Genomic DNA, 22,247 nt, shown 5'->3' with positions numbered 1-22,247 from the left:
GTAATTTCTAATGTATCAGTAGATACAGAACCTTTCATCAGAACATTTTTAATATAAAGTTATATTTAGATAAGCTATAAATGTGTAATTACTTAATGATTTTGAGAGCCTGTTCTTTCCCTGGAAGCAAAAACCATTTTGATCACTGCAGAAGAGTGGGACAACATATACTCTGCGTCCCTTCAAAAGCACAATGAACTGAACTAATTAGTTTCTGAGATTCTACCCTATTTTACTTGCTTACTTACTCAAAAGTTAAACATATATTACACATAGAGGGATTACTGCTGCCTTCAATTGTCACATACCTTTTGCTTTTCCTCTTTCAAGTCAATAAAGAATATATTCCAGCTCCAAAAACCTATCCATAAGAACAGGCTGTCTATTTGATTCCTGACAATTTTCTCAAGGTGCTAATCTGCCATTATTTATAGGCTCTTGATTCCTTTCTGAGCACCTGTCATTAACAGAACAACTTAGGAGTTCAAAACACTCTTTATTCAACTCAACTGCCTCCTGGATATATTAGTCATGCTTCTCAAGGCTACAACTGTGATAAAAGCTAAAGATGAACCAAGTCTCAAGGCAGCTGTGAAGAAGAGCCACCACTGAACACACCAAGATTGGCTGATGCTCACTGACTGACGTTCCTTTAAAGTCCTCACTCTTGATCATTCACATCTCTTTTATCATGTTGGAGGCTTTCTGGAGGGATTTCTTGCACCAAAGTTTTAACTGTTTGTGGCTTTCAAGGCACTCCAAAGCTGTTGTTTGGGAACTTATGCATGCTCAGAAGTCACGTACTGGTCTACCTCTTGGTGCAAAAAGGACAGGGAGAAAACAGTGAGGTTTCTAGTCTAGCAGTATTTGACATTTTGCCAGCCCTTTTCCCTGGCTTTAGAAATGGTACTCCCACCTCAAGCTGTCCCATTCAAACTGAAATTCTCTAAAGGAAGACGATCAGGGACACAACCAAGACTCACAGCTGGGAAGTCAAGGCTGAGGAGAGCCTGAGAACAGGGAATGCAGAGGAAGTGGGAAAAGAGAAGTGGAAAAAATGAGCAAAAATGAAGAGGTGGAAATAATAAAGGGGAGGGAGAAAAGGCAAGAAGGAGAGAGAGGGGTAGAGAGATTTCATAGTAGGACATGAGAGCAAACAGAGGATAAAAGCATGTACAGGCACAGAAATAACAGTGAAAAGGCAAAGAACTGGGGGAGCCAAGGCTCACTCCCAGGTTTCTGATTAGCTAACTGGTAAAAGCTGGTAATGTCACTAACAGATCCAGACAACAGAAGAAAGAGCAGGTTTGTGATAAAATGAGGAGTTACACTTTGTACATTTTGTTTGTGTGGTATCTGCACAGTAACCATGTGGAGATGGTCAGATGGGCAACTCAGAAGATAGATGTGGCCCAGAAGTGAGTATGTGGGAGCCACGGAAGCCACAGGGAAGGTATAATGAGGTCAGAGAGACGACTGAGGGAAGAAAAAGAAGGCTAAGGGCCAAAGCCAGCAAACACCAACATTTCAGGAACATAAGGAGAAAGAAGAGCCCATGAGAGAGCCCGTGAGAAAGGACAGCAGCAGGCACCTAAGGCATAGGAAGAGAACTAGGAAAGGGAACAGACCAGTGGAAGACTGAACAGCCCCACCCTGAGGGGAAGCAAGGGAAGTGCTGTCCTCAGGGAGGCCAGGTTTCCATCACGGTCAGAAAGCTGACGGGGTATTCTGGGGAGGCACAGGTGAGTTTGTTCATGGAAAAGGGTTCCAAAAAAGCATTGTCACGTCTCCTTAGGTGCTCCTATGCCCCTTTGTACTTATCTTCTGGGCAATACTTTCATCACATTGTGCTTCATGTCTGTGTCCTTGGCTGGAGAGTGGGACTGGATCTGCTGATATTTGTATTTGCAGTGCTCAGTCAGTTAAGTGCCTGCCACCCAGCAGAAATTCAACAAATGCTTGGAGGTTTTCTGAAGAGCAATTGGTAAGTATGCAGTAGTAGAACTCTGAAAATTTGACACTACCCTTAACCTACTTCTCAGAACTTATCCATAATCACAGCTATGCAAAGGTTTAGCTACAGCTATAGTTATACTCTGGACATTTTCAAACTACCTACGTATTCAACAAATACGAGTACTGGCTGAAAATCATAATACATCCATATAATAATACTATATACCCTCCAAACATCTATACAGATCAACAGCAACAAAGTGATACCTACATCCTCAGCACACTTAAAGACATGGAGGGCTACAGGCTCAAATCACTTTTGAGTAGAAAAATAAACACCAAATTCCAGCAGAGCTATTTCTTGAGCTTCTACTGCAAACCTTTGTGGAAAGGGAGGCTTTTGGAAAAAAGACACGGAACACAGAAAAAAGGCACAGAGGGCTTAAATTTGAGCTAAAATCACCCCCTGAGTTCAAAGCACTGGAAAAACACCTTGTCAATCAGAGCACTAACTATAGGGAAGGGACTTAAGACTGTGGGACTCAGTGGCAATCTCAATAAGGCATGTTTTCTAGGGAAGAAGTGGGTAAAAAAGGGAAGGGAAAGTGTGTTCTGGTGACTGGATGGTGAAAGAGAAGAGACAGGAGGAAATTTAAATTCCTGCAACACAAATGAGAGCTAAATCAATTAGCAGGCATTCAGTTTCCATTCTCACTGGCCTCCTCAAACAAAAAGCCATCCACTGAAGAGACTACACTTCAGTACAATTACATACAAAAGTATTCTCAAACTAGGAATCTTATAAACCAACTCAAACTTCCAACCCTATGTACAAAAGGAATAGATGAAACCTATTTACAACTATACAAACTATTATAAGAAAACAAAATTATATACAAACTATTATAAGAAAACAAAAAAAAAGGACCAAAATATTTCAGCTAATGAAATGTACCCAAAAAAACAGTCACAAAGAAAACTTTAACAGAACATTCCAAATGTAATCAAATATGCTTAAATAAATATTTGGGGGAATAAAAAATTATTTTTAATCAGAAGTTCAAAAACTCAGAACAGAAATAGACAAAAGCAGGCAAAAGTGAAACAAAACTGACTGAACTCAGAAACAGAACAGACAAAATTATATCAGAAATGAAGACTAAATTTCAAGATAACTACAGGAGAAGGGATTTAAATGAAAACTTAATAAAGGACATTGAAAAAGGGAAGTAAAACAACCGAGAAAATGAAAATGAGATTAAACAGTTAAGTAAGTAAAAGGGATCAGAAAGAAAGCGGTTGAGAGAGAGAATATCCAACATACATAAATGTGGTGCCCCTCAAAAAGAAAAACAGAATAATGAAACAGAGCTAAAATTTAAGACTATAATCCAGTAAAACCTTCCAGAAATAAAAGAAAGCCTGCACCTACATATTAAAAGGGCTACTAAGTACCTGGGGAAATTGCCCTCCGGTGGTCAACTCTATGGCATATCCTAGTAAAACTACCGGACTTTAAATATAAAGAAAAAATCCTCAATGATGTCAGCAAGATGGAAGAATAGGATTATTCACTACTCATCCCCTCACAGCAATATCAATTTGAACAATAATTCACATACAAAAGTACCTTCATAAGAACTAGGATTCCAGGTGAGAGATTAGTGTCTGGATGACACACAGAAATAAGGAAACACTCAATGAAGAGAGTAACGAGGACAGGTTCATGTTACTGCATCACCCCAACCTCAAGCCTGAGTAGCACAGCACACAGGGGGACACTCTCCATGCGGGGGAAGGAGAATGAAGTAAACACCCAACTTCACCATGGACCCCAGCACCTGGCTTGCACCTGCAGCCCCAGGATCCAGGTCTGCCCCAGTAGACTTCTAGCACTAGGCTAGCCCTCACTGACCTAGGCCCCAGAACTATACCAAGTATCAGGTCAGCCTCCCTGGCTGCAAGCTCCAAGCCAGCCTCCACTACCATTCCAGTGTCAGACAGGCACCTGCAGCCCCAATCTCCAGACTGGCCCCAGGATCCAGGCCTGACAATGGAGTCTCAGGCACCACATCCACCTCTGTGAACCCAGGTGCAAGACTTGCCTCTATGGATCCTGGATTCAGACCTGGCCCAGTGGACCCAGACACCAGGTTCACCCACCGACTGACCCAGGCACCATGCTAGCTGCTTAACGCAGCAGCAAGCTCACCAGCAGAATCTCTGGTTTGACTGATGAAGGGCTTTCCCTGCCGAAGTCGGTTTGTAAAAATTGGAAGATGTGCCTGCTTCAAACGTGCAGACATCAGTGCAAGGCTACAAGGATCATAAACACTCAGAAGAACAAGACACCACCAAAGGAACAAAATAAATACTTGTAACTGACCTTAAATAACTGGAGATCTATGAGCTGCCTGACAAAGAATTAAAAATAATTATCTTAAAGAAGCTCAGTGAGCTAGAAGAAAATGCAGAGAGAAAATCAGGAAAATAATACATGAGCAAAATGAAAAATTCAACAAGGAAATAGATACCATAAAAAAATTCTGGAGCTGAAGAACACAATGACTGAACTGAAAAATTCCAGAGCTTCAACAGCAGGCTAAGCAGAAGACAGTGAGCTCAAAGACAGGTCACTCCAAATTAGCCAGTCAAAGGAACAAAAAGAAGAAAGAAGAAAGAAAGTCTATGGTATACCATTAAATAAACATTAAATAAACATGGTATACCAAAAAAAAACATTAAGAAGAACAGAGAAAGAAAAAGGAGCAGTAAGCTTTTATTTAAAGAAATAATGACAAAAAATTTCCCTAATCTGCAAAGGAAGTGAATATCCAGATCCATAAAGTCTAACAAACTCCAAAGAAATAAAATATAAAGAGATCTTCAATAAGATACATAATCAACAAATTCTCAGAAGTCAAAAAGAGAATTTTTAAAGCAGCAAGAGATAAGCAACTCATCACATACAAAGTAATCTCCATAAGACTGCCAGTAGATTTCTTTACAGAACTCTTAAAGGCCAGGAGATAGTAGGATAATATATTCAAAAACTACTAATTAAGAATATTATATCCAGCAAGGCTTTTCTTCTGAAATGAAAGAGAAATTAAGTCTTGACAGATAAACAAAAGCTGTGAGAATTCATTACCTCTAGACTTGCCTTACAAGAAATGTTAAAGGGAGTATAAACTGAAACAGAAGGACACTAACAACATAAAAACACATAAACTTTTATACAGATAAGAATAGTCAAATCCAGAATACTCTAATACTATAATGGTGGCATGTAAGTTACTTTAAACTCTAGTATAAAGGTTAAAAGACAAAATTTTTCTTAAAAGAGACTATAGCTACAATAACTGAAGAATTCATAATATATGAAAGATATAAACTGTGACATCAATAACAAAATGTGGGGAGAGAAGTTAGAGTAGAATTTTTGTATCCAAAGTTAAGCGGATATCAGTTTAAAAGAAACTATTATAATTGTAAATTGCTTTATGTAAGCTCCATAGTTAATAACACAAAGAAAAAACTGCAGTAGATATACAAAAGATAAAATGAAAGGAATCAAAGATACTATTATAAAAAAAATAATCAAATCATAAAGAAAGACAGCACGAGGGGAAGAAAGGAACTACAAAACAGCCAGGAAGCAATTAACAAAATGGCAATAGTAATAGTATGAACAACTACAACAAAGATATAGAGTGACCAAATGGGTAATTTAAAAAATCCAACTACATTCTGCTGCAGGAGATTCATTTTAGTTTTAAGAACACATGGGCTGAAAGTGAAGGGGTTGAAAAAGATATTCCATGCTAATGGTAAATAAACAAGAGAGATCACATGTGGTTAAATATTGCATCAGACAAAATAGATTTTAAGTCAAAAATTGTCACTAGACAAAGGAGACCATTACATAGTGATCAAGGGGTCACTTCATCAAGAGAATATATAACAACTATACATATAGATAGATGCAACTGACAATGGAGCACTTAAACATATAAAGCAAATATTAATAGAATTGAAGAGAGAAATAGACAGCAATACAATAATGGTAAGGGATTTCAATTCCCCACTTTCAACAATGGATACAGCCTCCTAAGAGATAACTGATAGGGTAACAGTGGACTTGAACAACAAACACTATAGATCAAACAGACCTAACATTCATATACAGAACATTCTACTCAACAATAGCAGAATACACATTCTTCTCAAGTGCACATGGAACATCCTCCAGGATAGACCACAGGTCAGACCACAAAACAAATCTTAAAAATGTAAGTCTAAACATTTTATCAAAATTATATACATCATTCTACAATGATATGCAACTAGAAACCAGCAAAAGGAGCAAAATTAGAAAACCAGAAATAAAAAATTATCTTGAGACAATGAAAATGGAAACACAAATACCAACTTACAGGATGCAGCAAGAGCAGTTCTAAAAGGGACATTTATAATAATACTTATATTACAAAAGATCTCAAAAACAACCTAACTTTAGACCTAATGGAACTAGAAAAGGAAGAACAAACTAAAACCCAGTTATCAGAAAGAAGAAATAATTAAAGATGAGAGCAGAAATCAATGACAGAGACTAAAATTATAATAGAAAAGACTGATGAAACTAAGAGTTGTTATTTTCTAAGATTAAACTGAAAAAACTTTAGCTAGGTGATGAAAAAAATCAAGACTCAAATAAATAAAATTATAAATAAAAAAGAGATTATAACTGATATCACAGAAATACAAAGGATCATAAGAGACTATTATGAACATATATATGCCAACAAACTGGATAACCTAGAAGTAATGGATTAATTCCTAGAAATCCCACCTACCAAGATTGAATTGTGAAGAAACAGAAAATTTCAACAGACCAGTAACACATAAAGATATTGAATCAATAATCAAAAACCTCCCAACAAAGAAAAGCCTAGGACCTGACTGATGGCTTCACTGATGAATTATACCAAAAATTTAAAGAATTAAAACAAATCCTTCTCAAATTCTTCCAAAACTTTGAAAAGGGAACATTTCCAAACTCATTTTATGAGGCCAGCATTATCCTGATAGCAAAGTCAAACAAGGAAACTACAAGAAAGAAAACATAGGCCAATAACCCTGATGAACACAAAAAGCCTCAACAAAATATTAGCAAACTGGACGGTTTTCACAAAAGTTAATTCAAAATGGATCACAGATCTCTCTATAAAACACAAAACCGTGAAAATTCTGAAGGAAAATGGGAGAAAATCTATGACCTTGGGTTTGGTAATTGTAGATACAACACCAAAAACATGATCCATGGAAGAAAAAATTGGTTAAGTTGGACTTTATTAAAAATAAAAATCTGTGCTTTGTAAAAGATACTATTAAGAGAATGAAAGGCATGTCACAGACGGGAGAATTATTAGCTAATATATATGATAAAGGGTTTGTATCCAAAATATAGTAAGAATTCTTAACTCTCAACAAGAAAACAAATGACCCAATTAAAAAAATTGGCAAAAGATCTGAACAGAGATGTCTTATCAAAGAAGATATATAGATGGCAAATAAGAATACAAAAAGACATGCAACATCACTTGTCATTCAAGAAATGAAAATTAAAACAAAGACATACATATAAGAATGGCTAAAATGGGAAATATCAATTGCTGGCGAGGATGCTGAGCAACAGGACTCATAAGTTGCTGTGGGGAATGCAAAGTGATACAGTCACTCTGTAAGACAGTGTAGAGGTTTCTTACAAAGCTAAAGTAAGAGTCTTATTATACAATCCAACAACTGTGGTACTAGGTATATACTAGAAAATACTATTCAGAATCATCCCAAAAGGAAAAGAACCAAGATGTCCTTCAATAGGTAAACAGATAAACATTTTTATCCATAAAAACAAATGAGGTATCACGCCATGCAAAGACATGGATGAATCTTAAAAGCAAATTGTTACTTTTAAGAACATAGTGAGATAGACCTGTTATTGAAAGAAAAAAATTTTGGAAAGATATTCATTACGAATAAAAAGGAAAAAAAATCCTCTCCAGGAAAGTGATACAGAACGATAAAAAAAGACATACACAACTATCACACAAATATTCCTAACCTGCTCACTTGATTAATACATTATTTAACCATTTAACGCTTGCGAGAGAATCAGAAATCAAATTAATTCTTTTGCTAAAAGATAACCTAAGCTTTCACTTTTGGGTTCAATGGAATTTACTCAATTTGGTCACTAGATGGTGTTTCCGGTTTCGTTGGAATTTATCTATCTTTTGACACTGAAAATATTACGACTGTCACAATCTCACCACAGACTTCTGAAATATTTTCTGCCTCCAGCTTTTTAATTAAGCAACTTAGATTCATTTTAGAATTTAAAGATACCTTGCAGCTTATAAAAATAAGATAATCATCAATACTATGCAGAGTTCCAGCTTTTCATTACCTCAAATATTAATGATGAAGTCACCACACAGTGGTGTGGAAAGAAAACGCCCATTTTTCTTTTCTAGTTAACTTCCTCATTCCTCAGTTTCAGCTACTGACTCATTACTATTTTTATTACAAGTTCCAAAACCTCCAAGAGAAAATCTCCTTACTAATACTAGGATGCCATCTAGTGATGATCATGGGTAAATACATACTATAAAAGTCAGGTGTGCGTGAGTGTACGTGTGTATCTCCCATTCCAATTCTGCTTTGTGATGTGGCTTTCAAAATATGTTGAGAGGGAAAAAAATACTGTACTTGAAACAAGTTTCCTAATAGTAATACACAAGTACATTTAAGCACCTAGCATATCCTCCTTTTTATATTACTACTCAGATAACTGAAATTCACCTCTGCAGCTACATCAGTTATGCTTTCATGGAATTTCAGAACATCCAGTTGTAAGGCATATTAGGGATCATCTATTATACAGTCCAAATCAGCTTTTCAGATGTGAAAACTAAGGCCCAGAAGGACGATGCCTGACTTGTCCCACTAAAGTTAGTTTGCCTTGCTTGGTTCCTGATAGACTGGACAGCGAGATGACGCTATCTTACAGAGAAGGTTATTTTAAGTACTTCGGTAAGAAGTTTCCATTCAAACCAAACCCTCAGCTGTTCCTGCAAGGATGGCTGAAGGCAAAATCCCCTGCTCTAGGTTTGCTTCATGGCTTTTCTTTCTTCTGAACTCCCAACTGGGCACAGAAGTCCTTGGGGTTATGTTTTGGTCCCTGATAATGAACAGAAGAGCTGCCACAGCTTACCGAGTGCTTGCTAGATGGCAGGCGATGTGCATGAGTCTGGGTGTCTCTCATCTGACCTGCTCAGGCTCTCTGAGCTCTCAATGAACATGCTCTATTTATCCCTTCCCTTCACCTCAATACATTTACACAAAGAAGGCAACAACTAACGGAACTGGGCGTTCCAGGCAAAGGTCACAGTATGTATGAAATTACGGAGATGCGAAGATGCAAGGTTTATTCAGAGAACAGGGGCTGAATCTTTGGGCATCAGGCACAGAAGATGCAGATGCTAAAACTATTGTTCCTTCCTCTTCTCTCCCTCTCTGGAGGGGAGGAGGCAAAATATGATAAGGATGCAACAGAATGAACGAAGAGTCCAGGCAGAGGCAGACTAGGCTGGGCTGTCCCGAAGGTCTTGCCTGATACTGCAAAGATTATGCTTTGAACATGGTCGTATGAGCTTCATACGAGCTCTGGTGCCAGGATGCTGGGAAATCACTGCACTAATAAATGACAAAGGCAGAAGTGCCAAGAGTGAAGGTTGAGTTTGGTAACCCTCCTACCCAGGTGACGAGCCTTCCCACTGCACCCAGGCAGCTCTAGGAGGCTAGGGGGAGCCTGCTGGGAAAGGATAAGTCCATTTTCCCATCTGAAAAGGCTCCTTCCTCTCTCACCCCCAGGCAGAAAGCACTGTCTGAATCTAAACACAAAATAATTTTTATTGATCTTTTTGAGGAGGCCGGAAAATTGGGCTTGGGTAAGGGAGGATCCTCAGGGTTGAGCACATCAAGGACATGGTGGAGAGCCAGCAAGGTCCACACAAAGCTGTCTCAGTTCCGGTGACAAAAGGCGAGGTCAATCTCAGGATAAGAAACTTGTACTTTGGGAATATGGCTATTTTTGTACTGTTTGTATTTATGAAACTTAATCCCTTCTTGTTCTTTATCACTGTTGGGTAAAGTTCATTTTTAAAATGTCAACTAAGATAAGTGGAACCTGTCCCTGAATTATCTTGTCCAAATAAAGTAGTTATGTTTTATGCCCAGCCATACCTCTGAGGCCTGGGCACAGGAGTGAAAGTAGAGTTCCAGGAGAGCAAATCCAGATGAATTACCCCATCCCTCCAGGCTACTTTCCTTCCAAAGTTCTTTTCTGCTACAACATGGAGGGTTTGGTTTTAATAACATGGGTTAGTGGTTCCTTTACAATACTGCATTGTAAATGACCGATGAAAGCTTGGCCCTCTCGAAGTAAGGGGTAGGTGCACTGCAGTTTGGAGAAGACTTAGTTCACTCTAACTGGTGGAAGGGAAAATATTTCAGGTAGGAAGAGATGAGGGGCGCTTGTCTTCCTGGCAGCTGCTCCCTTTCCTCCCTGATACCATTTATTCCCTAATAGAATTTTAGAAGTCATATGCTACTGCTAATGTTAAGGTGACTGTGGATTTCTTAAAATTCACTTTTTTAAAAATAATTAAATAAAAGGTGCCATCAGCTTGAGAGGAATACAAGCAAGCCGACACATACAGCAAACACTTGAAATCTAGGAGACCTAAGTGAAAGGGCTTTTCTCCTTGCCTGTAGATGATATAAAAGGACTAATACTCAACTTTAGATATAATACCTGCTGGGCTATGACTGAGTTCCTGTCTACAGTCTTCAGAACACTTCTAAAGGTATTTATATTGACAGTATAATTTCCAATGTGAAGTATACTGCATAAATGTACTATGTTACATCTTACCAGGAGTATGGCCAGCTACCTCGACCTCTAATTTCAATCCCAACAAAGTGGGGGAACCACATTCCAGAGTTAGTTGAGAACCACCGACATCCCATGCACAGTAATACATCTTTCAATACAAACTGTACCCCATGAATAAAGAAACCACAACTTTTCTTTGCAAACCTGTGAAAGAAATTACTCAAAATGAATTTTTTTAAAATTCTCATTTCCAAAGGAAAAAACACTGCATAAATATAAAGTGCTACAAATCCTGGTTTGAACGCTGTAATCAGACCATTTAAGAAATCCTGTTCCAGAGTAAGACAAATATTGTATGATCTCACTTATACACAGAACCCAGAAACCAAACCAAACCAAACCACGCACTCATAAATCCTGGGAACAGACTGCTGTTTGCCAGAGGTGGGGGATGAGGATGGGGGAAATGGATGAAAGAGGTCAAAAGGTACAAACTTCCAGTTGAAGACATGTAAGTCCTGGGGATATAATGTACAGAATGGCAAGTACAGCCAGTAAGCCTGGATTGCACATTTGAAAGTTACTGAGAGAGTAGACTTAACAATCTCATCACAAGAAAAATTTATTTTAACTGTGTGAGGAGATGGATATTAACTAGACTTCTAACAGTTATGACTTTGCAATATATACATATATCAAGTCACTATGCAGCACACCTGAAATACAGTGATACACGTCAGTTATATTTCAGTTAGAAAAGATATATATCCCCAATATGTTCCAAAGAGCCACCACTTGCCTTCCCTCCCCTAAAAAGAAACCTTGTCCCTGCATTGTCAGTGGGGAACAGCCAACCTACCCTGAAGAAGCCGGGCATGGGGACCCGTCTGCAAGGATAGAAGCCTTGCCGTTCTCCCAGAAATGAAGCCCTAGTATGGAATTTTAGCTTGTTGTTTCAGAGGCTACTTTTGCCAAGTTGCATTGTCACAGACACAAGTAAGTAGCAACTCCAACCCATGCTAAGAGTAAGTGGCCCTGAAGTACTCACTCCCACAGAAGTGATAATTTAAGAAACATAAGACTATGGGAGAGTTACATTTATATAAGTCTAAATATTCAACATTACAGTGGGGACAGAATAAAACTTTTCATGTTCTATGACATTATATTGCTTTAGTTAATAGTGACAGTTATCATTTTATTGGGCAATTTTCAACATCACTGCATTTCAGACATTATGCTAAGTATTTTTCATGGATGTGCTTTTTCATTTTCCCAACAACCCTGCAAGGTAGGTACCTGTATCCCTCTTTAACTGATGGGAAAAAAGGGGGAATGAAGGTTGAGTTACTTCCTGGAAGTCATTCAGCTAGTAAATAATCCAGGTCTGACAGGTCCAGAATTTTCATCAACAATATATAAACTAAAGACATCTCAAGGCTCTAAAATAAGTTTTTAAAAGACCAAGTTGTTACAGTGAAAAGTTTCAGAAAGCCACAGGAAAATAAACTATCATTCCAAAAATAAACTTAAGTTGTGTGAGAAAAAAAAAAAACAAAAAGCATTGCCTCTAGGCTAATGATTGAAACAGACAAGTTATTCTTACTCTTTAAAAAAATTTTTTAAGGAACTAAAATCACTTTGCAACAAGTTTTCACCATGTACTGTTAGGTGCTGGTATACAGAAATCAGAAACAGTTCTTCTCAAAAGTCAGTGGTGCTGGTGCGGGATACAGGTACAATGATAGACCATGATACACTGTGGAAAAGGACGTAAGAGTGAGGTGTAGGGCATTACAGAAGAGTAAAGAATGGCACCAAGTCTAGCCATTGGGTGGTAGGGGTGGCTGCTCATTCCAGGCAAAACCTGGGCACAGACCAGAGGCAGGAAGCAGTGCAGTAGTGTGGTACATGGGGGGCCCACAGGCAGGTCAGAGTTGCTGAAGCATGGAGTGAACGGCAGAGAATGGGCCCAGAGAAGGCTGGGGAGGTGGGCCGGGTCCAAATTTTAACCAGTTTAAAGTTTAAACCAATGAAGGGATTTAAGCACAGAAGTGACATGTTTATTATTACCCTTGAGCTCAATCTTTGGGGGCTGTGTGAAGTATGGACTTGGAGCCACAGAGCCACATGTTCAACTCCTGCCTCTAGAGCTTATTTACGGAGTGAAGTCTTAAAGACAGAAAACCGTCTAAGCTTCAGTCTTGTCAACTGTAAAATGCAAAGTAATGAGATAATGAATGTAAAGCACTGCAATATAGTAAATGCTCACTAAATGGGAGCTGTTTTTATTACTGTCGATGAAAAAACAGACAATCCTGAGAAATACTAACACAACACAACTGACAAAATTTGATGACCACCTGGCTATGGGAGTGGGGGAGGGGGACAGGAGCACCACTGATGAGATCTAGGTCTAGGTTAGGGGACTGAATGGCTGGTGGCTGGAGGTACCCCTGGCAGAGAACATGGGAGGCAGAACAAGCCTGGGAATCTGAGTCTGTTGAGGAGGAGGTGTATCCAGGAGCGGGCATGCAGGAGGTGGATGGATGAGTTTGGAGTCCCAGTGTAGATGTGGTTTGGAGTCAGAGAAGGGAAGAGGTCACCTGCAGAGGGTACATTCAGACCGAAAGGCAATGAAACACCAACAATTAAAGGGTGAGAAAGAGAAGCCCCCAAAGAAAAAGCACCCCCAGAAGACAAGAAAAACCAGAGGGAGTCATCAGTGGCGCCCAATGCAGCTGACAAGTTCAGTAAATTCCAAATATGCCCTCAAAATTTAGCAGAAGCTGTTGATTTTAGGCCAGAAGGCAATTTTAGTAGGCTGAGGGAGCCAGAAACCCAACGGCTGGGTTAAGGGAAAACTGGGGGTGAGGAAGCAGAGTCTACCATAAATCTGCTAAGAGGGATGCAGAGCAGTTGTGTAATTGTAAGGGTGGCACAGGGCAAAGGTTAGGATAACAATTATTGCTAGGGTGGAGCACTCTGAGCAATCTGAAAGCTGAGAAGGAAAAGGTAGCTGACAAAAGGTGATGATGCAGGAGAGAGAATCATGACAAAACAAGGTCTTTGAGGAAAATGTTTTAAGTGTCTACTGTGTGTCAGGCACAATGCTAGGCCCTGCAGACACCTGTCAACAAACCATCAGAGTGTGATATGGACACTAGTCCCTGGAGAGCATCCAGCCGGAGGAGCTCGGAAGGGTGTCCACCTGACTGTGGTCCTCCTGAAGCTGAGCCTGAGACTGATCACCTTTCTGCTTGCACCGCTGAACAACTGCAGTGTCTGACGCCCACTGGCTAGGCACTCACTCAAGATCCGTATGAACAGATAGATATACTTGTCAGAATATACTTTATTTCCAAGGGTAGAAATTTTGTAGAGAGGTATGAGAATACATTCTAAAACAGACAAAGGGAATTTGGGCATTAAAATACAATGAAATATTAACTACAATAAATAAAAATACACATGCTCAGAAAATATTCGCATCTACGAGCTGTGTATGGAGGCAAGTGGAGGCTGAGACAGTAGGGAGAACAGGGGCACAGGATTCAGGCACGTGGAGAAGGCTTGAGTGGTTCCAGAACTCTCTCTGGCCAAATGTATCCCCCGATCTACAAGCTTAGGCTTCAAATTCATTTACCATTTAAGAAGGGACAAAATTTTTCACCTCAAAATTGTAGATAAAGGATTCAAAAGGAAATGTGTGAGATTATACATCAGCTAAAACCCATTCGCCATCAAATCAGATCAGTCAGGCAGGCTCTGGCCCAAACTGACCTGGGTCCAAAGGTCCACCATTTACTGGCCATGTGACATGGGTTAGGGCCCCTTAACCTTTCCTGAGAAACCAACGATGAACAGATGAGTCCCCAAGCCCCTTCCAAATCTCTTGCTCAAAGTTCTACAGCAGTGATCCCTCCTGGGGACCACACATTCCTCTGAGACTCTACTGAGAGTCACAAATTCTACACACCAACCCCTAAAATAAATAGACACCTGCATACAAAATTCTGCAAACCACTTGAGAAGTCCCTAATCATAGACCTCCTTCCTAGTAGGAAAATTGCCAAGGTACAACTCTCTATAATGAGGGTGCTCTGTCTTCCTCAACAGTAATGGAGCCAGGTATCATGGTGACCCCTGCCAGACCCCCAGGGGACAGCCTGCCATGTTGACCCGTGTCCTCCTGAACTAGTCTCCTCATTGCGGAATTCCCCAGTGCCAAGCGCAGTCCCCTGAATGCACTAAGTACCCACTGAATGTGTGAACTAAGTTCATCAGGGCCTAATGGTTTGGATGGCTAGTTCTTGAGTTTTCAGACCTTTGGTGCTTCTGAGCAAGTATCAACTTCAACTCCTCCTTTGAGAGCCAAGTCCAGATGCACAGCAATCACTATGGGCTTAACAGCACCTGTCAACTTTCCAGAATCAATTTCTATTTAATTAGAGGGGTCTAGCCCACCCCCAGAAGAGAAGCTATACCTCAGTTCTAAAGCAGAATTTGATGACCCTCCCTTTCCCCCAAAAGAGAACACACTGTATCAGCTTTTGGTAGAAATCCCTTACATTTGTATAACCCTTTGTACTTAAGTTTTTCCAATCCCTCTCACATGCTTTAAATATTCATCTAGGAGGTAGGCAATATATGTGGCAATTCTACTTTAAAGATAAGGAAAGAGAATATAACATTTAAGTGATTACAGAGGGGGCTTTCAATATTGCCCAGAATCAGGACCCCAAGTCACATTTTTATACATATGCTAGTGTTTCTGTTATCCTTGTAACGAGGTAAGAGAGACCTCCTTAAATTGACAAAGTAAAATACCTGTGACATTTATTAATAAAAGGTTCAGTGATAACATCTAAATAGTACCTGTGATTTTAGAAACCAAAAGCCATACCAATGTAAGCAGTTTTATATATAATGATTAAATAGTTTAGTTTTCTCAATATTCAGTAAGAATTGAAAGAACCTATCATTTATGACTTGAAAAAAAAAAGCAAAATCCATGGTACATAGGAGGGGGGAGGGACTTCCATACTTACCTATTGCACAATGTAAAACCTAGAGGAAAAAAGGGGAAAGAATTGAATTAATAAAGATCAACAATTAATATAGTTCATATAAACTAGCCTGTTAGTAAAAATAGAGCAATGTCTGCCAGCAGTACTGAATTTGAATAACAAACATTCCATTTTTAAACTTGGCTATTTAACGAAATGTAAATTCTTGTTAGGTTTTTAGTTTGGGTATCTGTGGAAGATTTCCTAAGGAGAAAATCTCACTGTAGTCCTATCAGCTGTCAAGGACCTCTTTTATAATACATAACCTTGTAAAAGCTGCAGGTGTACATCTCCCACGTCCCATATTCTACAGAACAGAACCATCACAGACTATGGATGGAACACAGGGTCAAAAGAGCCTTTGTTGACTCCTCTTGCCTGGCAGGCCCTTTAATACAGACATTTCACTCTCCACAGCTCCACCCTCAGTTCCCATTGTGTCTGATTTGATGATCTCATTACAGATGTGTTCCCAGTCATCTGTAACCCCAGATCTCTGTGCTCTAGGCCCACTTTCCAGACTGCCCTTGGCTATCTCCATCTAGGTGTGCAGCAGCTGCTCGCACATGGTACGCCTCCATGGGAAGCTCGTCCCTTCCTTCCTTCATACCTGCTATACCACTTCCCTGTCTCTCAGGTTCAGCCATTCTTTCCTTCCCTTCACCTCCAAGTCCAATTGATTTCCAAGTCCTGCCACTGCTGCTACCATCTGTCTTCCCTGTTTCTTAGTTCCAGTGCCTTGAATGAGACTGCTGTCTCCTCTCATCTCAGTGGCCATCCCACTGGCCAATCAGGTTCTTCTAAATGCCCTTCCAATTCATCCTGTATCCGGCATTGCTTTAACCTGGTGATGGTAGTGATCTGAAGCTATCTACAAGACAGATTTAATAACGAAAGCTTTCCTAGATGATAAGACCTAACAGCTAATGTAGTGCACTTTAGAATTTGTATCTCTCTAGCAGTCATTGTGTTGTTTGATCCTAACAATAACCAGGGCAGACAGGCAGGACAGATGCCTCTACTTATAGACAAGCACACCAAGGCTTACAAAAGCTGTTCAACTTGCCCAAGGTAAGTGATGTCCACAATGAAGAACCTAGGTTTTATTTCTACTCTACTGATTTTTTCTATATTATTGCATTGTACCATTAGTTACAAGATAGCTAAAGCCAATACTTGACAAGATTTAGCTTATTAAAACATGCCTGATAGGTCTCTGTGCTCAAAACCTCTTTCATCATGTTTTTTTTGGAGGTGAGAGGGGCTTTGGGTTAAAAAAAATGAAGCTGCACTGATTTGTTGTTAACTGGTAAGAGAACAAAAGAATTACTATACTGGAGATCTTAAAATAATTTTCAGAAGAGAACACTGCTAAGAACATCAAATGTGTAAATATTAAAACATTAAATTGAACCTCCTGCTTCAAAGTTGAGAAAAACTAAAAGACATGTGTAGATTAAAATGAGGAATGAAAGACATGAACGGCATTCTCTGAGGCAAGACAGGTGACAGTGCCTAGACAGAAAACCTATTCTCTCCATGTAGGTGGCAAGACATCCATGCTGCTGATTAACAGGACACTACAGAAAAGGACATACAGTGCTTAAGGGCTCTGTTTTCTTTGTGTGATAGAAGAGTAGGTCTTAGTCCTATTAGATCCAATCTCTCCTTTTTAATCATATATATTTTATAATGCCTCCCTTCCTACTCTAAAGCGACATTCATAGATAAGCTACCTACATATGCCAAGGTAAGTAAGTGGAAGTAGAGAAAACAAGGAAGTATTATATTACTGCAAATGAGCTTGGTCTTACTTATTTCTAAGTGTGGTGTCAAAATAATCCCAAGTTATATCATGGGATGGGGTAGGAAGAATGTATTACAGAAAACATATCCTCTGCCTTGAAATCCCATTAAGACACACAATCAGTGTCTAATCTGTAGAAAGACCTTGGAGAAGTTATTCTTTGAAACTGAATTTCAAACGAGGAAGATAAGATGGGTGAGACAAACAGTAATACAAGAGGCAATAAAGCAGTTGTGTAATAGCCTGGGGATAGTTTTAGGATAAAACTGAAAGACTATAATGATCCCCCCAAAGGGCAATAATATGAATTACTAAAATAGGTATATTAAAGAAATCTACTAAGATCCTTGAATTTTACATGTCTTCACTAACTTAGTAATTGAAGTCTGAACAGGAATCTCAGATCTCATTATGTATTTTCAATTGGTTTAAGAAAGTAACCATCAAATACACTGAAATCCTTTTCAACTAAATATGCAAGCTGGAAGTGCTGTAATTCAGAACAGAATGTGCTGAGTGAACAAATCACTCAATTATTTTGAGATAGTATCTGTACTCACTTAGGCTCTCTCTTTATACCAACTGTGGTTGCCAGAATTCTGAAGATGATTCCCCAAGATCCCTGTTCCTTGGTTATGTACTCAAACACCAGTCTAGGTCCTGCACTGCAGGAATTTTGCACATGTAACTGAAATCCTCAGTCAATTGATTTTAAGATATGGAGATTTTATGGGTAGACCCGATCCAACCAGGTGAGCACTATAAAGCAGAGAGTTTTCTCTGGCTAGTAGCAGAAGGGGAAGTGAGAGATATTCAAACAAGAGACTCAATGTGCCACTGTCAGTTTCAAAGGTAGAGGGGGCCATGTGCAGGGACTAGAGAGCAGCCTCTAGGAGCTACTAGGCATGACCTTCAGCTGACAGCTAACAAAGAAATGGGATCTCACACCTACAACCACAGGAGCCGGATTCTGCCAACAAGCTGAATGAGTTAGAAACAGATTCTTCCTCAGAGCCTCCAGATAAGAGCTAATCTGGCTGACACCTGGATTTCAGTTTTTTGAGACCCTGAGCAGAGAACCCCCTGAAGCCTAGCTTCTGACCCACAGAACTGTAAGCTAATAAATGAGTGTTGTTTTAAGCTGTTAAGCTTGTGGTATTTTGTTAGGCAACAGAAATCTAGGACAACAACCTTCTAACTTAAACTTTCTATTTAATTTCTCCTGAGGAGTTTTTAGTATTAATAAGTACAACACTATCAATTAACATTTGTAGAGGGGTTAGCCTGCAGGATATATGAAAGTCGAGGGGATGCAGAACAAATCTTCACTGAAGCTGACTGTCTGAGACATTGCAGGACATGTACGCACAGCACCCTCATTCACTACAGCAATCAAAATACCCTCACGATTTTCCAAAGTGCATTCTAAAAGGGGTGTGCTGCTCTTGTTGAGATCAGCTGAGAGTCACTGGACTAAAACAAGCATAATTCACTGGAAAAAACTTAGAAGACTTGCCATATTCACAACCTCACTTGAAAATAGGTCATAAACATCTCTCTCTTCTCAAAACCTCTCTAGTAGCACCTACTCGCAATAAGCTCATTTTAGTTTAAAATTTTAACCTACACGTCCAATGCCTTTTTCCACAACAGGTTACGTGGAAACATCTTATTTGAAAAAGTTTCTAAGATTTGTGCAAGGAAATTATTTTTGTAAGTTAACAACAAATTTGTTCAGTTTCACTTTTCTTTTTTAAAGACTTTGTTTTGAGAGTAATTTTGGGTTCACAGCAAAATTGAGAGGAAGGTACAGAGATCTCCCATACGCTAGTCCCCATTCGGGCACAGCCTCCCCACTGCCCACACCCTTCACCAGAGGGGCATTTGCCGCAGATGATGAACCTACACTGACACGTCAAAGTCACTTGGAGCCAACAGTTTATCTGAGGACTTCCTGTTACTGCTGTACATTCTACGGGGCTGAACAGATGTAAAATGACACGTGTCCACCATTACAGTATCATACAGTCATTTCACTGCCCTAAAAATTCTCTCTGCTCTGCCTGTTCCTCTTCCAGTTTCCTTTTTAACCCAAGGTAAAACAACAAACCCAAAGAAGAGTTCAGCAAGTCTCAAGAGGTGTAAAAACACACGCAGCTTTGGGGACCTCACTTGTAGCTCATGGATGAATGTGATTCAGCTACAGGGAGTCCCAATCTGTTTTTCCATTCAAAATTCCAAATCCTTGCGAGAAAAATGTCTGAGCAGTCCTGTCTGGGCCAGGTATGCACTGTGGGCTTGGCCAGCTACAGCCTGAGACACAGGCGGGGCGTAGAGATGCGGCTGCAGGACTGGAAACACTTCCAGAGAGGATAAACTCTCCTGAGCAGGGCAGCTCCTCAAGACATGTCTTTTCCACTCATGTGATCGCAGAGGGGTCCAGAACTAATGTGAGTTGCATTCATCGCTATCTGGTTCTTCTTGAAAATTATCATACTATATGTGTAATCCCATTTTTTCTTAGAACTTATAACACATAGTCTTGAAGGACAGACACCAAGATGTTAGCAGTGGTTATTTATCTTTAAGTAGTGGGCTTATGATCCAAATGCATTTCCTTCTTTGTGATTATCTGAGTTTTTACAATAATGAATATATAGCCCCCCTGGCTGAAGGGAAACACCTTCCCCCACTTCCCTGGTTTCTATGAGAAGTTTTCCCCCCAAATACATCTAATCTCTCTCTGCCAGTTAATCATTTTAACCGGGAAAAGAAGGTTGACTGTCGGAGCAGTAAATCTGTGAAGAATAAACGATGTGCTCAACTCAGCTGTTTTGGGATTTCTACAGTGAACCCCTCCATGCCTCCCCAGGCTCTGCTGCCTGGGCCAGGTGAGAGCTGAGTCTAATTCTGGAGTTCAGTTAGTAAACCTCTGTCTTACACACTAACACAAGGCCTCCATCTAGGCCTGTATCACTAATGAAGGTGATTTTTAGGGTCCTTATGCAAGTCCTTTGAGTTATGTTTCAATGTTCAGAACATAAGGAAGAAAAAGAGGGGATTTATTAGGCTCCCTCAAATATTCCAGGCCAAACTTGTCTTCAAAATCCTGGTACATTCATTTTTAAAGGAGGGAATAGGTGAAATTTCCTTAATTATCATTATTTTCTGTCACTTAATTTTCCCTCTTTTATTCAGCTCTGTAATTTATTAAATCTTTATCTGCTTTATTTTCATATTCTGCTAGTGAAACATTGAAGCCTCATAGCACTTAAAACTGGGAAAAAACCCAAGGTCATCGAATCCAGCATATTCATTGCATGGAGGTTAAGACCAAGTGCACAACCAAGTCCTAGCACCTAAATTTCTTGTCTCGGGTGTTCTTTTACATACACTTAAGCGACACTTAAGTACAATTTGGCTTTGACTCCTAGAGCATTTCTGCCAGCTTTTCTGTGATAATCATTCACCCACCAACTAATTTCACCAATACGGGTCTCCCGTGTTCCTTCTGCATGACAAATTGTGAACTCTGAGAGGTTCTCTTTGGCTCCTGCTCTGAAATCAACTTTACCTTATGCTGTAGCTGGGCAATCCTGCTTTTCCTGTATGCTCAGTTGTGGGAGGCTGATTTGTCCCTTAGGAAGCTTAAGTCAGTCTTTTAGAGATAAGAGATTGCTGAATTTTGTTTTTTAAATCGGTAACTACAACTATACCTTTTTACTTTGATAAAATTAATGAGTCTGCATAAACATTAGAAACGATGCTTTTGTGCTACACTTGATCATCCAATAGGTTTATTATTGTTCCATTTTCTTTTTTGAATTTATCAGATGGAAAATTCTGTACTTCACCTTAAAAGATGATCTACCTAAGCTGCCTATTTTGTTCCTTTTACAAAACACTTTTTAATCTTAACTTTCTCATTCATTGTTTTCTTCTTTATTACATATTTTTATATATTAATCGTATCTTCTCTTTTTAAAGGTTCACAGAAATGACATATAAATATACACTATGAGTATACAGAGTAAAAAGTAGAAATTCTGTTTTATTCTCCTCCAAAAACCACCCCCCTCCACATGGATAAATACTAGTAACAGTTTAATATGCACACTTCCATACTTTTTCCAATATCTGCTTTTCTTCTATTGACTTTCCTAATCTGAAAACATCAAGATCTTTTAATAATTATTCTCATTATTTTCATTTCATGAATTAAGATGTTTATAAACTCTGGAGTGACATAAAATGTACATTATTAGCTTTTTCCTCCTCTGTGTATTCTCCTTTCCACTTTATTCCACCCGGGGAAAATCAGAAACACCTTATGAAATGCCACATGAACGCTATGCTGTCCAGGAAGGTAGCCACTACCTACATGTGCCTATTTAAATTTAAAAGTAAATAAAATGCAAAACTCAACTTGTCAGTCCCACTAGTCCCATTTCAAGGG

The 22,247-nt window shown here is 39.3% G+C and overlaps 1 protein-coding gene across 1 annotated transcript in view; it reads right to left on the bottom strand.

Annotated features, from left to right (window-relative positions):
- HACD2 (3-hydroxyacyl-CoA dehydratase 2) overlaps nucleotides 1-22,247 on the bottom strand; it is a 92,128-nt gene that overhangs the window by 61,175 nt on the left and 8,706 nt on the right. Inside the window, exon 3 of the mRNA XM_037013074.2 lies at nucleotides 15,967-15,985. Within this exon, the coding sequence (XP_036868969.1) occupies nucleotides 15,967-15,985 (19 nt within the window). The remainder of the gene's footprint in view (nucleotides 1-15,966; nucleotides 15,986-22,247) is intronic.

The sequence above is a fragment of the Manis javanica genome, chromosome 3 (assembly GCF_040802235.1).
Source record: "Manis javanica isolate MJ-LG chromosome 3, MJ_LKY, whole genome shotgun sequence".
NCBI classification, from domain to species: domain Eukaryota; kingdom Metazoa; phylum Chordata; class Mammalia; order Pholidota; family Manidae; genus Manis; species Manis javanica.
The sequence above is the reverse complement of the archived record's forward strand: the minus strand, read 5'-3'. Positions and strand labels throughout refer to the sequence as shown.